The sequence below is a fragment of the Moschus berezovskii genome, chromosome 15, assembly GCF_049115385.1.
Source record: "Moschus berezovskii isolate FMDL1 chromosome 15, NW_MosBer_1.0, whole genome shotgun sequence".
Lineage (NCBI taxonomy): Eukaryota > Metazoa > Chordata > Mammalia > Artiodactyla > Moschidae > Moschus > Moschus berezovskii.
Genome location: NC_142474.1, coordinates 27,669,036 through 27,686,338, shown reverse-complemented (window position 1 = coordinate 27,686,338; position 17,303 = coordinate 27,669,036). Strand labels below are relative to the sequence as shown.

At 45.2% G+C, this 17,303-nt stretch overlaps 1 protein-coding gene across 1 annotated transcript in view; it reads right to left on the bottom strand.

Moving 5' to 3' along the window:
• Positions 1 to 3,881: 3,881 nt before the first annotated feature.
• Positions 3,882 to 17,303, bottom strand: part of PHACTR3 (phosphatase and actin regulator 3) — a 193,252-nt gene continuing 179,830 nt past the window's right edge. The window contains exons 9-13 of the mRNA XM_088844394.1: positions 13,672 to 13,727; positions 9,513 to 9,574; positions 8,343 to 8,483; positions 6,784 to 6,860; positions 3,882 to 4,390 (exon numbers count right to left, since the gene is read on the bottom strand). Of these exons, the coding sequence (XP_088700520.1) occupies positions 4,375 to 4,390; positions 6,784 to 6,860; positions 8,343 to 8,483; positions 9,513 to 9,574; positions 13,672 to 13,727 (352 nt within the window). The 3' untranslated portion in view covers positions 3,882 to 4,374. The remainder of the gene's footprint in view (positions 4,391 to 6,783; positions 6,861 to 8,342; positions 8,484 to 9,512; positions 9,575 to 13,671; positions 13,728 to 17,303) is intronic.

The following is a 17,303-nucleotide window of genomic DNA, read 5'->3' as shown; positions in this document are numbered from 1 at the left end:
CTGAAGTAAATTTGACTTTCTGTATTTTCAGTTGTTTATGAGCATCTTCTGAGATGTTTCTTTCACATGAAGAACTTTGAAAAGATATTCTGAAAAAAACTGAGTAAATAGGTATTGGAATAATGTGGAACTAGTAATTAGAATTTTGCATTTCTGAACTTTGCTATTGAAGAACTGTAGATATATAGCTAAAATCTGACTTTCAAACTTCGACTATAGGATACCTTTAGACTTGTAATTACCTTGTGTTTCCACAAGGTGGACCCTCTATGTTAGGTGTTTTTTAATCCATTTCAGTTGTCCAAAGATTATGTAATACCGTTTCACAGCCCCTTTAAAATTTTTTAAATGTACTTTTTACAAAGTCATAGGATGTACTATTCTTCCTATCATATTGGCTTAAAACTTGATGCTTTTCTGGCTGTGATTCAGTTTCTTGTCACAAAATTACCAATTAAGTTTAAAAAAATTTTTAAACTCCTTAAAAATAATTTCTTCAATGATTTAATACTGTTACTTTAATAGTCATTTTATTCTGTTAAAATAAAATTATTTGTTAAGTCAATGCACAAGAACCTTATTAATGACTAACTCAAAAGCCTCTTGATGAAAGTGAAAGAGGAGAGTGAAAAGGTTGGCTTGAAGCTCAACATTCAGAAAACAAAGATCACGGCATCTGGTCCCATCACTTCATGGGAAATAGATGGGGAAACAGTGGAAGCAGTGTCAGACTTTATTTTTGGGTGCCTCAAAATCACTGCAGATGCTGATTGCAGTCATGAAATTAAAAGACGCTTACTCCTTGGAAGGAAAGTTATGACCAACCTAGATAGCATATTAAAAAGCAGAGACATTACTTTGCCAACCAAGGTCCGTCTAGTCAAGGCTATGGTTTTTCCTGTGGTCATGTATGGATGTGAAAGTTGGACTGTGAAGAAAGCTGATCGCCGAAGAATTGATGCTTTTGAACTGTGGTGCTGGAGAAGACTCTTGAGAGTCCCTTGGACTGCAAGGAGATCCAACCAGTCCATTCTAGAGGAGATCAATCCTGGGTGTTCATTGGAAGGACTGATGCTAAAGCTGAAGCTCCAATACTTTGGCCACCTCATGCGACGAGTTGACTCACTGGAAAAGACTCTGATGCTGGGAGGGATTGGGGGCGGGAGGAGACGGGGACGACAGAGAATGAGATGGCTGGATGGCATCGCCAGCTCGATGGACATGAGTTTGAGTGAACTCCTGGAGTTGGTGATGGACAGGGAGGCCTGGCGTGCTGTGATTCATGGGGTCACAAAGAGTCGGACACGACTGAGTGACTGAACTGAATAGCAGTCTGATAATTCAGATACTGTATCTAATTGTTATTGAATAAGAAAGAATTGTTTTTTCTAAGTCTTTAGCTCCTAAGTATATAAACTTTCTCTTCAAATTTACACAATATATGTAAATTTAAATTTATATCCATATGCATGTATATCACCAGTATCATGTGATTAATGAATTGCTTTTTATTTCTGTTCCTCCAGCTAACTAGGATGTGGAGAAGGCAATGGCAACCCACTCCAGGACTCTTGCCTGAGAAATCCCATGGATGGAGGAGCCTGGTAGTCTACAGTCCATGGGGTTGCGAGGAGTTGGACACGACTGAGTGACTTCACTTTCACTTTTCACTTTCATTCACTGGAGAATGACATGGCAACCCACTCCAGTGTTCTTGCCTGGAGAATCCCAGGGACGGGGGAGCCAGGTGGGCTGCAGTGTATGGGGTCGCACAGAGTTGGACATGACTGACGTGACTTAACAGCAGCAGCTAACTAGGATGAGAGACTGGAGATGCCACATCATATACTTACTTAGTGTAGGATTACATACACTTAGGTGCCGAGTAAACATACATACTTGATTCACAGTTTTAGGTTATCTCAACCTCTAAAATATCTGCTAAGAACATGAAATATGGAAATATAATTTAGGGTAATAGTTCATGATTAATACAAATACAGTAGTAGAAGTTAGATACCTTTGCAAATATTTTGATTACAAGGAAAATGTCTTCTGATTTTATATTTTAGAACCCTTGAGTCTAGACCAAACCAAACTCTGCTTTGGGTATCTTGTACTTTATCATAAATCTTTAATTTTATTTATCTATTAGTTGTGCATCTTTAGTTGGGCAAAAAACCTGGATTTTTGCCCCATCTATCAGATTGTCTCTTAACTATAGCTACAGTTTAGATATATTCTCAGCTGCTGCTGCTAAGTCGCTTCAGTCGTGTCCGACTCTGTGCGACCCCACAGATGGAAGTCCACCAGGCTCCCCCGTCCCTGGGATTCTCCAGGCAAGAACAGTGGAGTGGGTTGCCATTTCCTTCTCCAATATTCTCAGCAGTGATCCTTTTTGCTTTGGGGGCCAGAATTGTTTCTAAATAAGGCAACTTTTTCCATTTTTTGCTTCATAGTAAAGCAATTATATAGATATTTCTATGTGATGAAGACTGAAATCTTATTTTTATATAGGTTGGCTCCAATTAATATTTTAAATTGAATAAAATGTAAAATAGGAAGCTGCTAATATGTAGCCTAAAATAGAAACTAAGTGTTTAGAGGGTTGACTGGCCACAAATAATAGCTTACATATAAAATACACATACATAAATATAAAACATCTATATATATACACACATAAATGCTTATAAAATTAAGAGATTGGCTTCTAGTTATAAAGGATTTAGGTATCATTTCATAGACACAGAAATTGAGGCTTAGCAAAGTCAAGCGATTCACAGAAGGTTACACAGCATGAAGAGGCAGAGCTAGAATTTTTCTACCATACACTGATTTCTTATAAAAAGACTCCAACAAACTAACAGTATGGTTGCTTGCATCTAGGATTGATCACAAATCTCTTAGGACAGAGTGCTGCCACAAGGGCTGAGCAGTGGACTCCTGACCCACTGCAGCCACAGAGCAGCACAAGAAAGGTCATGGGAAGTAGTGAGGTAGCTTGTGCGGTGAGAAGTCACAGGGGACATTCAGCTGCTCCAGGGCTACCTGGCAACCACACCCACATGATGGACTGGGCACTTTGCTGGTACTTCACACACACACTTCCCCTCCTTTTTCTCATTTAGAGATTCCAATGGTGGTGTGTGTGAGAGAGAGAGAGACGGGCGGGGGCCGGTGGGGAGCAGGTAGGAGAGCTTCCTGCAGAGGAAATAAACACCTTGCTGAGTGGTGCAGAGCTGGGATCTGGGCACAGGTTCTGGAAGATCCCAATGTCATGATGGAAGCACTGTGCTTCTGGACCAGGAGGGCAGGCTCATTTTTGCAACGAAACTTACTCAAAGGCTAAGTAAAAATATATTCCAGGGAACACTTATTCTTATTTAACTTGCTTTCCCCTCTTTGTGCCAAGATTACCTTTTACCTTTTGTGCTGGGATAAATATCCTCTTAGAGCTCCACTCAATCTAAACCTTTGTCTCTTACAACAGAGTCTTTAATAATGTTTGGAAATATGAAATTAAAAATACTCTTAGAGGTCATTTTCCTTTCAGTAGAGTTTTTCAACAAGTTGTTACTTATTTCTAGGTTTATTACTCAAATGATTTATAAACTTAACTTGAAAAAGATAATTTGATTTCCTAAGGCACAAACCACAAATACTAAAAGAATTTACAAAACACACAAAAAGTTTGAATTCTCCTTTCTGTGTTTGGCTTTTGATGACTCAAAAATAATAAGATTTGACTTGCTTCACAGATCCTTTTCTAAAAAAATCTCTTACCCCCACCCCAAGAAACTGTAACACCCAGGTTAATTTCCTGCAATAAGTAGTCATTTAATTAAAGAACAAATTAACAGGAATCAAAATGTTGCAGCTGTATTTTTTGTTAGACATTATATAAAAAAAGAAAAAGTATAATACAGTAAATCATTTTGTATAACAGGAACTTAAAGAGTTCTCTAATTGTGATGAGAATAAAAAGGTCTTTTCCACATGGTACTGAAGACACTGCATACGCGTCCCTTGGGCACAGCCTCAGTGTGGTGACCCTGCACACGCACGTCACCATCCTCGGTCACACTGCAGAACTGCAAAACAAGGCGGGAAGGCAAACAACAGTTTTCTTCAGGTCCAGTCCCTGGGGTCTCTCCTGACCCCAACAGTTGACACTCCTCAGGCCCCAGAGAGTGAAGGGTGTCCTCTGGTCATTCTCTCACAGGTGAGTGTGGCCAGGATTTCACCTGTGTGCATGGTCCTGCTCCTCTGGCAAACAGCAGGAAGTCATGAGCTGAACTTCAGGAAAGCTCCCTGATGAATGTTCAGTGTTGGTATCAAAAATTAAGCACAATTCTTCTCAGAAGAAAATCTCTATGGCCTGTGGAATCTAGAAGTTGTAAAAAGACAAGATTAAATATTTCTAAGTTTAAATTGCCAGTAAGTTTCCACAAATTACTCTGTTGCTATTAAAATCTTTGCGGAAGTCCACCATGTAAAACATGAGGATGGACCTGCCTCAGTTACAGTGGTGTACAGCCTCAGAGGGCACCCACCGCTCAGGCCCCATCATAACCCAGAAGGAATCGGATGGTGAATTCTTAAGCCTATCTAAAACTTAGCTTGAAGTCTGCTAGGTATAGGCCCTTGAAGCTCACAGAAACAACAGGGCTTTGCTGAATCAGCAGACGTAATGAACTGATTAACAAATGATTGGATATTAGAGTTATAATTTTGTTCTTATAGAATTGAAAATGTGTTTGTGGTACTGTTTAATGCACTTAAAATTTCATATCCCTAAAATCATTGCTCTGACTTTTAAAAGTTGACATTAAATGCTAAAATATGGTGGTATAAAAATCTTAACATTTCCTGATGTGTAAGTTTTGGGCTCACTCTTAAAATTCTGTCATCTAAAAAAGCTATCAAGGACTTATGAGAGAAAGTACATATCTTTAGTAAATATCTTTTAATAATGTCTAATGAGAAATATATTAAATATTTTCACATTACCATACATAGAATATGCAATAATTACATCTTTTTTCTGTAACACAGGATTGAACATTAAAAATAACTCTGAATATTTTACAGAGAATGTTTATTTTCTAAACACTTTTTAGTGTTCTGAACACTCAAAAGTAGATTTATTCCTGCCCCAAAGTGTGCCAGTGATGGGGGAAAACCTTAAACATCTTAAACAAACTACTTGCTTCATTTTTCCTGCTCTTCCAACCTCTTCTTTCTCCCTTGATATATTCAAAGTCATCTATCTCATAGGACAGAATTCTGTTTGCCTGGTTTCTATTCCATAGCCACATTGCACTTTACAGAGTAAATCTTATTAAACAGCCACAGTGGCCACTTTGTGCCAAACAGAAGAGGAGTCCACTGTTTTGGTTTAAGGCAGTATCTCCATTCAGCATTTCCTTTCTCTTTGTGTCTGGGGCCTGAGCATCTCTAGACCAAGGGAGAGATGACAAACAGCTGGTGCAGGCGAAGGCTTGTGGCATCAGGCAGTCCTTTGAGGATAAATGAGTGTGAGAACCTCATCATGGCTGTTCATGGACAGGGAGGGGAAGTGCTGGGGGAATATGCCACCTGTGAGCACACTGGCATCAGCAGACCAACCTGTGCCACCCGTGTTTATGGGTGTATTCCCCTTGTATGAAAAGTCTTGATTATGGAAGAATCAGCCATATCTCTATTGGGATATAAGCTCCTTAGAGACGGGACCCTCCTTTACTTATAGCTGACTCGCAGCATAAGAATGGTACACAGTGATACATATTTGCTGAAGGAACAAAGGCTGTTTGGAAGAGCTTCGGGGGAGCATGAGCTTGTGTTAATGATGTGAGTATAAACTTAAATAAGGGGGGGAACAAGCGGGATTGGTGGGGAGAGTAATTTCACAGCACTAATCTACACATAAACAAATTGGCGGGTGCAGGCAGGTTCTGAATATGAGAGAAGGGCAATACAGGCAGATTACCTTCAGTGCTTTGAGACTAATGTCTTTAAATATACATTAACTACTTAATACTTAAATAAAACAATGTGTAATACTGTTCTACATCCCACCCTTCACCAAAAGTATCAGTCCCACTGCTGCTGCTGCTGCTAAGTCGCTTCAGTTGTGTCCAACTCCGTGCGACCCCATAGATGACAGCCCACCAGGCTCCCCCGTCCCTGGGATTCTCCAGGCAAGAACACTGGAGTGAGTTGCCATTTCCTTCTCCAATATATGAAAGTGAAAAGTGAAAGTGAAGTCGCTCAGTCATGTCCGACTCTTAGTGACCCCATGGACTGCAGCCCACCAGGCTCCTCCGTCCATGGGATTTTCCAGGCAAGAGTACTGGAGTGGGGTGCCACTGCCTTCTCCATATTAGTCCCACAGTCATGTCCAAATTCTTTGTGACCCCAAGGACTGTAGCCCAGAAGGCTCCTCTGCCCATGGAATTCTCCAGAAAACAATACTGGAGTGGGTAACCAGCCATTCCCTGCAGGGGATCTTCGCAACCCAGGGACTTGAATCCAGGTCTCCAGCAATGCAGATGGATTCTTTATCATCTGGGCCACCAGGAAAGCCTGCCAAGCCCTATGTGAAACCACAGGAACCAATAGCACTTTCAATTGAGTTGCATTCTGTCTGCTCAAGACAGTTCTCTGTAGACATACTGAATTGTTTTTTACCCGAACATAGTGATTTGCGACATTTTTATTTTTTCTTGAAAAAATACCACATTGCAAGTATCATGAAATTCATAGAAACAGAATTCTGACCTTGTCAGATGCTTGCTTGATGCATGTACCTCCATTTCATTACTTTTGTATTCATTTAGCTCTTTACGAATTGCTGCCTGGAATTTTAAAACACATTATTTTTCAGGACATTAGAAAGTTAGCATGGGAAATGAGTATCATGGTTGTGGATTGACAGCCATTCCTAATACTTGCTGACTTTGTTATTTTGTGATAGAGTAAAAAAGTTTTTGTGCTTAGCATTTAGGCTTTTACTTACTTTTATAGCCCTACCAACCTAGTGCATAACTGGTATTCTGGAAGTATTTAGTGAATTTGTTTACTGTGCTGGAGTCAGAATATATCACCACCCTGCCTTGACTCCGCCCCACCCCCACCCCCATCCCATGTCACCAGGATACATAACAGATAGATCAAGCACATGCTCAGGGCACTTGTAAAGTAATAACCTCAGAATAATGAGTGAGGTTCAGCTTTTGATGAACTTGGAACTTTGCAACTAGATAATCTAGAAGTTATTCTAACTTCAGCATACATTTACATTTTGTGTCATTTGAAACATAATCTTGTTGTCACATGTGGGTGAGATGTGCATCTCAGTCTTTTCAGGGCTGCTCATCTGGCCCTCCCCCAACTTCCCAACGCCCACTTTCATCATGTGCGTCTCTCAGATAAACTCTCAGGCCAGAGTAGACAAACATCAGACACAGCTTCTGGGGCAAGGAAAGGCTGCCAAAGATGCCTGAATTCTCCCTTCACGGCTGGGCTCCTCTGAGCACATCCACCCTGGGCAATCAACTATAGCCTGTCTGCATTGTTCCAAGAGGATGCAATGCTTTTGTGCATTCATGTATAACCTCACAGACTCACACTCAGCTTATAAAGACAAGGAACCATTAGCAATTTCAGCACACTCATTGGCTGAATAGATTAAGTTCCTCTCCTTTAGGGAGGCTTTAAAAGTTCTGGAAGTCACTCGAAGTGGGGAGGTAGGAGAGACTCTGTAGACAGAGGTTCCTGGGTCTAGTTCCTGCCAGTCTTTCCCAGTCACTGTTCAATGGCACCTCTACAAAGATAATATCAACACCTCTCTCTCAGGAATATTTGGGAGGATTAAGTGCCTGGCAGGCGGGTTCAATCCAGGCCGCCTGAGGGCTCTTGCTGGTGGTGGTGGTTTAGTCACTAAGTCGTGTCCGACTTTCTATTCCATGGACTGTAGCCTGCTGGGCTCCTCTGTCCATGGGATTCTCCAGGCAAGAATACTGGAGTGGGTTGCCATGCCCTTCTCCAGGGGGTCTTCCCCTACCCAGGGATTGAACCCGGGTCTCCTGCATTTTAGGCAGAGTCTACTGACTGAGCTATGAGGGAAGCCCATTCGGTACCAACCAAAAATGTCCCAGTCATTGCCAACTGTCCCTAAGGGCAAAACCATCCCCTAGTTGAAAACACGACACTAAGCCCAGGTTCTATTTGTGATGCCACATCCGGTCAAGCACAGCCTTATTTCAACAGCTGATGGTGCCCACCGTCTTCTGACACATACACACCCATGAGCCAACATGCACAAGTCTGCTCAGTACCTTGTCTGCTGCTGACAGTCTCGTCCAGGGTTTGTCTGCCCGTCTGTCATAGTCCTGTGCTTTCGCCACCTCCACATAATCACTGAATCGTATCAGAATTTTTCTGTCTCTCAGTTCATCAACCGTGGGTCTCTGATTAAGCTAAAATAAAAGATCACCATAGTTAGTTCTCACGTGCCAAACTAGCTTTCTTAGTTTGTTCAAGTACCCTTCTATAAATGAATGTAAAGCTCTGAAGCTGAAATATAACCCTAATGCAAAAAAAAAAAAAAAAACACCTCTAAGGTGAAGGGCTTAAATTATACACTCTTAAATGACAATCCCTTCCCCTTAACACATATTGTCACGAGCACTCACCCCTCCCCAGGAAGCTAGTGGTGCCCAGTCCACAGCCCAGCTCAAGTAAAGCTGGATGAATTATATAAGGAAAAATTTTACAGTACCAGCTGTTGCTTTTCAACTATCATTAGGTAAGATTTTCCAAAAAAAAGCTACTGATAAAGTTGAAATGCTAAATACTACTACTAGCACTCATAACTCAAGCTCAGAAAAGATATTCTATTAACTTCAAGTAGGACAAGATTTTATTATTATTATATTGTTACAGAATACAGTAGAGAAAGGGAACACCAGAAGACTTGAATTTAGAGATGGTCAGGGCTTTAGAAAGAGACCAAACTTTATATAGACTTGCTACCTATATCAGCCATAGTACATTTTGACTTAACTATTTGAGTCTCAGACATAAACCCTTGAAGCTAAAGAAGTTTTCTGTAATCAGGAGCTTCTAGACAAATGGAAGGTAACCAAAGAGTGTGAAAGGTAAACTGACACATTGATATCCAGGCATGCTTTGCTTGAGCACTGTGTAAAGAGCTCAAATAAATGAAGAGCATGCCAGTCAGCATCTGACTTCCTGGAAACAAATGGCAACATCATCGAGGCCACACGGCCGCAGTCATGTACTCAATGGCTGGGTGAGCATGTAGTCCACAGGGACATCAGTCACCCCCACATCAATGCAAAAAGCACTGCTTTTTGACTGTCCAGTGAGTGAATTCACTGTTGCCCAAGAAATCACAAGTCAGCATCACAGAGTGATGGCCTGCATCACCCATCTCAGTCTTTCCTACCTTAATATTCAGGAAAGAGATGCTTAAATGATCATACCTTTCTTGTCAACCTTTGCTTGATTTCTCTTCTTTCTTCTTGCTCTGTCTGATCATTCCTTTCTGTGAAAGATTAAAACAAAAGAAGGGAAAAACAAAGAATCAGATTGAGACTTTCTCCTCTTTAGCAAGGACATGTGCTCAGATCTGGACATTTCTGGAGGCTACAGGTGTAACAGGAAGGACACCTGGCAGGTGACACTTTTTTCCATATCATTGCACTTTGCCAATCACTGCTCAGGAAACTATGGTCTCATTGTTCCACAGAAACACTTGTAGAGGAAAATTTTGCCATCATCACAGCCTGGTTCTCCTGGGCCCTTTCCTGTGTTAGAAATAACCACAGATTGATGCTGGGCATTGATTTGCAAGAGAAATAGGAAGCAATTCTCTCCTAATATCATCCCTGTGTGTATTTACAGCTAGGAACATAGATGGCAAACAAAAATGTTTTAGTAGGGGGTGTGTGTGTGTGTGTATATATATATAATATTCAAGTATATATGAATGAATATTGTTAGAACTGTCACTGCTTTTCCATGTAAAAGGGATTCATACTTTTAGCCAACCAACACAAGATAAGGAACATTCGCCTCAGATTCTGGGCAACAAATGCCTGCCTGGAATTCATATTTTCTGGATACAATTCAAATTAAACATACCCAGGAACCCAGCTGATTCTCTACTGCAGAAGTGAGACACATGACCTGCCTTTTAAAGGACCCGAGTCTCTCACCAAAATTGGTTTTGCCTAGTGAGTGTCACTATTAACATGCAAGCCGTGCTTACACCTACACTTGGAAGCTAAAAATGGAGCACGATGCCGAGACTTAGTGTAAAAAGTAAGCTCCACCCTGGGATATGAGATAATGGATGTTCTATTTCTGGCTCTCTCTGTTGCTAAATAAAGTCTCAGGTCCCTGGAGGGGGCCCAGAATTCCATTCCTGGGAAACGGACCTCATCTGTCAGCACTCCTAGAAACACCACCAGGTTTGAGGAAGGGAAATTCTGCAACTCGCCATTAACATAAGCTCACGTTACCTGCCTTTCTTTGAAACATTTTAAACATCTGTGCATTTAGGAGATTTGGTGTACGGGCATTTAAGATACTAGCCATTGTACTTTTCAGTAATTTTCTTTAAAAAGGAAGATTCATCTTTCATTCGGATGTTTTAGAAAAAGAAACCAATCCCTGTTATGTTCCTTGTTCTTAACCTAAGTGAAAAACCAGAAGAAACCACAGTTATAAGCTCTCATCTGAGAGCTGATAATACAATTAGAAAAAAATGTGAAAATACCACATAGAAGGCCAACCATAAGAGATTTAAATGATGATACGAAACTAATTCTTTAGATTTAAAAAAAAAATGTGGCCATGCCATGTGGCACTCAGGACCTTAGTTCCTGACCAGTAATCGAACCTGTGCACCCCTTCAGTGGAAGCACAGAGTCTTAATCACTGGACAGCCAGGGAAGTCCCATAATTCTTCATATTTCTTAAAAACAGGCCATGAACAAATCCTAAGTACACCCTCCATATAAAAACACTGAAACAAGAGCAGATCTTTCTGTTTTATAAATTGTGGACAATATCGGCATCATTACAAGGTCATCAGAGCACAGCAGGGGTCTTGGAGGTGCCCGGGGAGTGTCCCTCTGCAGGCCAGGTGCTCTGTGGGGTGCCAACTCCAAGGTCCTTCCTGAGAGCCTAAGCCACAGACTTTCTGAGCTCCCCTGAGCAATGGGTTTATAGATCTCTTAGACTCAGAAAGTCCTGTGCTTTATACAAAACTAGGGAGCCATAATCAGAGCCTCCATACCCAGATTTTCTGGAAAGAGTGCCAGTAGCTTGGACAGTCACACAAGTGCCTTCGGTAAATAATCAGAGATGCACTATTATTCCTAAGGCAGCAGTCAGAAGGTGGATGATGGAGCCAGGCCACCTGCACATGAACTTCAGCTCCTTTCCTCTGCCAACACTCATGTTAAAAAGTCCTATTACCTCCTGAAGTCTGAGTTTCCTCACTAGGAAGTGGGAACAGCCGTGCAAACCTCACGACTTTCTGGTAACAATTCAGCGAGGGAACAGAGGCAAGCACAGTACAATGCCTGGCACAGAGTGGGCCCACCTCGGAATGACCACTTCTAATATGACCATATAAAAGAGGGCCACTGTGTCTTGACACTCTTGTATCTACAAACACACAGGCCCAGTTCTAAGTGTTCTTCCAAGGTGATTGCAGTTAGCCATGAGTCCCTACTTGAAGGGGAACAGATACAATGTGCTGGTATTCTAAGCCATTGACTCAAAGTAGAAAATGCAGCAAGAGTGCAAGCCAGTGTCAAGGGCTGTGGGGATGACGCGCTAGGCTGGACCATATATAGTCAGTCGATCCTCATCTCCACGGAACCAAACCAAACCAAACACCCACCCAAACCAGCAGTGACATTCTCAAGGATGCTGCACAGGGCACTCAAGAAGCTTCCAACTAGGGACGGACCTGACTGGCTGAGTGACAAGGAAGGGATTGTCAGGGCCGCAGCAGGGAGCCTGTTTTCCTTCCCTGGAGGTGAGTGCCGTCAATCCGGGATCCACCTCCCGTCTCTGCTCACCAGGCACAGTTCTGATATTCAGGCTTTCACATCTAAGTGTCTATGTGCAAAGACTAACACAATTAGAAGTGCTTGCTGGTGGGAGGACCTGGCCATCCACTAGAGCAGAGAGGAAGTGACCACTGACAGGAGAAACAGTTCCTGGGAGAAAAGCCTCTGCCCACTCTGGGCAGCAAACCAGGCTGAGGGCAGCACTACTTGGGCCTTGAACTTGCCCCATTTGAGTCTTAGATTATTACCTGAGGGGGCATCTGTGACTGATGAGCTTTATAAGTCAGTGACTTAATTTTTTAAAATTCAAATATTTGGTAACAGCTTCATATTTGTATGTGCCCACCTGATTAAGCATGCTATCCATGAAAAGATGTTCTTGAAATTATCAGATACAGCTTAATTGATGTAGAATAGTAATCACCATATCAAGTTTAAAAATAACACTAATTTTTTTTTTTTTTGGCTGCACTGCTCAGTATGCAAGATTTTAGGTCCCTGACCGGGGATTGAACGTGTGCCCCCAGCAGGGGAAGCTTGGAGTCCTAACCACTGGACCACCAGGGAAGTCCCTAAAACAAAGATTTCATAATCTTAGGGTTTAAATATTTCCAACAGTCCTTAAAGGGGGGAGTCTTCCAGACAGTCAATAAAGGTGCTGAAGTCAAGAAAGAGGAAGGAGTCAGTTAGGACTCAACACCCAGACCAGAGGTTCTGCCTTCTACTTTTGGACAGAAGGTCAGCCATGGGACTGTCTTAACTCTGTAAAAAGGCATTCATGGAATGAAAAAGCAAATTCAGAGAATATCTGAAGTGCTCACTCCTAAAGAGAGGAAAACATTTTAAAAATCCAGGCCCTTAAAAGACATGCTATAGAAAATACCTCGCAAACTAAGTCTGTAGACCAGATACATAAGAAGTATCGGGAAATACTTTAAAAGGGTTCTACCACCCAAATCCTCAATGCCTTTAATGAGGATTGGGGATCTTCCCGGATGCTGGTGCTCAGCACATATTGCAACCACAGCTCTACCTGGGAAAACCCAAGGGATGTGAAGGAGGGCAGGATCTAAAATTGCGGAGTTCTAAGCCACAGGCAACTTCCTAGGCTTCTCTGTTCCTTTGAGCTGCTACTTTACTCCTCCCGGAAAGGAACGACAGAGGGCTGAGCCCTTCCCTGGTAGGTTTTATACTCTGTCCACACCTGCCTGTGATGTCCGTGACCATGAGGAGCCCTAGTCCCAAACTGCCAGAGACACCTGCTTGAAACCCAGCCTGCTAAAAGACATCATTTCCCTTCCATCTACAGAGCTGACTCATGACATAACCCCGAAGTAGGGACATTTTTAATGATGCCAGGAGAGGTTTTTCCTTTTTAATTTTCAGCGGGATGTTGCTGGGTGTTCAACTTTCCCGGGGGCTTGCTTTCAGAGTTCCCCAGGAGCTCAGGGCGAGGGGAACACAGCGGGGCTCAGTCAGCCTGCAGAGCCAGGCTCCCAAAGCAGCCTCAGTGGAGCACGCGTGAGGGGAGCCCCAGGGGGCCGCCACTACTCACGTTTCAAGATGTTTCTTCTCTCCAGTTCCTCCACCGCGGGTCTTTGGCTCAGTCGTCTGCGGAAAAACACTAGAATTACATTTTGCACCATGGTGGCTGCCGGCGAATTGCATCCAGGGTCTGTGAGGGTACGGGGTGGCTGGCGCACCACCTGAAGATCGCCTCCCAAAAAATGGGAGGGGGGAGGAGGAGGGGTGGGGGCCCTCCGTCGGAGGCAGCCTTTTGCTGGCAAATCGAGTCCGACCCCCGCGCGGGAGGGACGTGGCCCTCTGTCACCGGGCGGCTAGGGCAGCCCGCTCTCCCGTTCCCGCTCCAGACGAGCAGCTCATCATGTCCAGATCTGCTGCCAGCCCGGCAGGCTGGACGGCTCCCCAGGCGCGGGTCGGAGATTCAGCCTGGAGAGACGCAAGGAGGGGCGGGCAGCCGTGTCTCCAGCTTCTGTGTCCCAAGCTCACAGCGACCCGGACACTGGCGCTCGCCCGGGTCCTGCTCCAGCCACGGTCTGGCCTCACCCGACCCTGCCTGCAGGGAGGCAATGGGGAAGCTCCTGCCTCTAGCGGGCGCGGAGCCCAGGCGCGTAGGGAAGAAGAGCATCCAATCCTGGCTGGGAATCTCCTGGGCTGAGCGCGCGCCGGCCACGCCTACGGCCGCCCGCCCGCCGCCTGCTCTGCCCGTCCGCTTGCTGAGATAGGAGGACAAATTATCATTTCCTTTTAAATGGCTTCTCATCGAGGGAGTTGGAGGACGCAACCAAAAAGAAGAAATACATAAATAAATAAAAGGCTTGTCAGGAGAGGGAGGCATAATTAGTCAACATTAATGCCAAGCTCCGATTATTTCTGTAACTCCAATAATGTTATCCCTGGGGCAGAGCCAAAAACGTCCCCACTTCCGGATCCTCCTGCCACTGCAGGGAGGTGACAGGCGGAGCCTATGAATGCCCACAATGCGGGGCCATAATCCTATTTATAACCCCCGTCCCAGTACAAAGCCCAGGGGCCCCGGGGGGCTCAGCTGCTCCTCCCTCCACACTCAAGGCAACACTGTGCTGTGGGGCTCCTAGGCGGGCTTTGTGTGTCTGCTGGCTGGTGGGTGGTTGCTTAACATCTTGTCTGCACATCTGCTGAGACTTGAGCGTGCCCTCAGACAACTCCTGGCTGGCACCCAGGGGCCAGGGCCTCACGCTCCCTGGCAAGCAGCAGGCACAAAACCAAGTTGTTTGGGTGGTGCTCTCTCAGCCTGGTCAAAACTCCCCAGATGCTATTTATTCATTCACTAAGTGCCTGGGGCAGGGCGGGGGTACCTGCTCTGCACCAGGCACTGTCCCAAGCCCCAGGACACAGTGGTTCTGCCCTTGGAAAACTCAAGTCTAAAGAGGAAGGCAGACAAAGAGCAAGTGAGCAATCATCCCAGCGAGTGGGTAATGCCATAGAGAAGAGAAAGCAGCGGTGGGGATGTGATGGATGAGGGAGGGGCGGGGGCAGTCCAATTCCTAAGAGACAGCAGAAAAGAAGGAACCAACCTTGAGAAGCTCACATTTCTAGACAGTGTCTCCTAACTGTTCAGGTGCTGGACTTGGAGACAGCCATGGGGGGAATGATCAAGGAGGACTTCCTGGAAGAGGAAACTTTTGGCAGTGGTGTGGAAAATCCACACAAGGTGCAGAGCCTGTTGCTTAGGGATTGCCAGCTGACCAGCTACAATGCCCACAGGGACAGCTGAGGATGGAGACCACACATCTCCTCAAGCCTGAAAAGTACCTCAAAACTCTACTCACTTTGCCCCAGTGGAGGGCTTTTTCTTGCTGGAGCCCTGTGTTCTCTTCTAAAACGAGGACTAATAATAGATCTTCACAAAGGTGAGAGAACTGAATGAGAAAATGCATAAATACACCTGTTATACCAAGCTTGCTTGGGACAGAGATTTCTCAAGAAATGTCTGGAGAGAACCCAACCTGTGCATTGTCAGGTGATCATGGACTGAGTTCCCAGAGAGGCGTTTCATCCAACTTGCACATCTCAGAAAAGTGTGGATATCTCACCACCAAAATCTCTGCTGCTGTCTCTAGGGGTGAAGGCAGGCCTGCCAGGGTGAGGGCCATAGCAGGCCCCCAAAGTGCCTCCGAGTGGCCCAGAAGGGGCAGTCCACCAGCTGTGAACAACATGCAGACTGCTGGATTGTCAGCAACCTGCCCCTCTACCCAGAGGGAGCCCAGGAGCCCACAACTGGACTGCCAGCCAGAGCTGCTCCTTGGGGGACCCCAATCACAGGGAAGTGTGGTACTGCAGGTCGAGAGTCCCCATTTGGACTCACACCTACCTGTACCGGACACCCCAGCTCACGAGACTAACTTGGGTTCACCAGGGCTCTTGTGTCAGAGGTTTAGTGAGTTCAGAGGACACTCCCAGTCCTGGGATATGGTGGGAAGAAGTTAGACCCAGCCCTGCCCTCAGAGAGCACAGGCTCTAGAAGGGATAGGCATTTAGTTATCACACAAGTCAGCCAGTTCACTTGCTCAGTCATGTCTGACTCTGCGACCCCATGGACTGCAGCACACCAGGCCTCCCTGTCCATCACAAACTCCCAGAGCTTGCTCAAACTCAGGTCCAATGAGTGGGCAATGCCATCCAACCATCTCATCCTCTGTCGTCCCCTTCTCCTGCCTTCAATCTTTCCTAGCATCAGGGTCTTTTCTAATGAGTCAGTTCTTCACATCAGGTGGCCAAAGTATGGGAGCTTCAGCTTCAGTCTGCAGCTACCACACAAACCACCTTGCATTTCCATAGCGACTGGCAGGAGGAGGAGGAGCCCACAGCATCACGAGAGCCTGGGGGGTAGGTGGGGCCGACCTGGACAGACTCAGGCCTGAGAAGCTGATGCTGAGTCAAGATCAGAAGGGTAAGTGGGGATTGCTGAGCCCGGAGGGAGGGGCGGAGCACAGGTCCTGAGATGAGACAGTCTCCGAAGTGTCACTGGACTGAGTGGAGGGGTGTGCGCACCTATGGGGCAGGGGTCAGGACCCACCCAGCCTGCAGTCTGGATCTCTGGAGCCCTGAACGTGCTGAAGGGTGTGAAGCAGGCAGGGCAGAGTGGAGAGGATCTGTCTTTAGAAGCACCTCCAGACTCTCCTGGACTACGGTCCAAGGAAGGACACGGCAGAACCTGCCCACAGGAGACGTGGAGCTGCCAGGGGTGGGGTGGCAGGGGGAAGGATCCCCATCAGGCAGGAACCTCTGGGAGCCAGGCCCACAAGTGGTCAAAGGCCAGTGAAGTGTTCCAGACAAGGGGGAGATATTGGCTCCAGATTAAGAACACTGCAAACTCCAAATTACATAATACATATTGGACTGCTGCTGCTGCTAAGTCACTTCAGTCGTGTCCGACTCTGTGTGACCCCATAAATGGAAGCCCACCAGGCTCCCCCGTCCCTGGGATTCTCCAGGCAAGAACACAGGAGTGGGTTGCCATTTCCTTCTCCAATGTGTGAAAGTGAAAAGTGAAAGTGAAGTCGTGTCCGACCCTTAGCGACCCCACGGACTGCAGCCTACCAGGCTCCTCCATCCATGGGATTTTCTAGGCAATAGTACTGGAGTGGCTTGCCATTGCCTTCTCCGACACATTGGACTAAATAC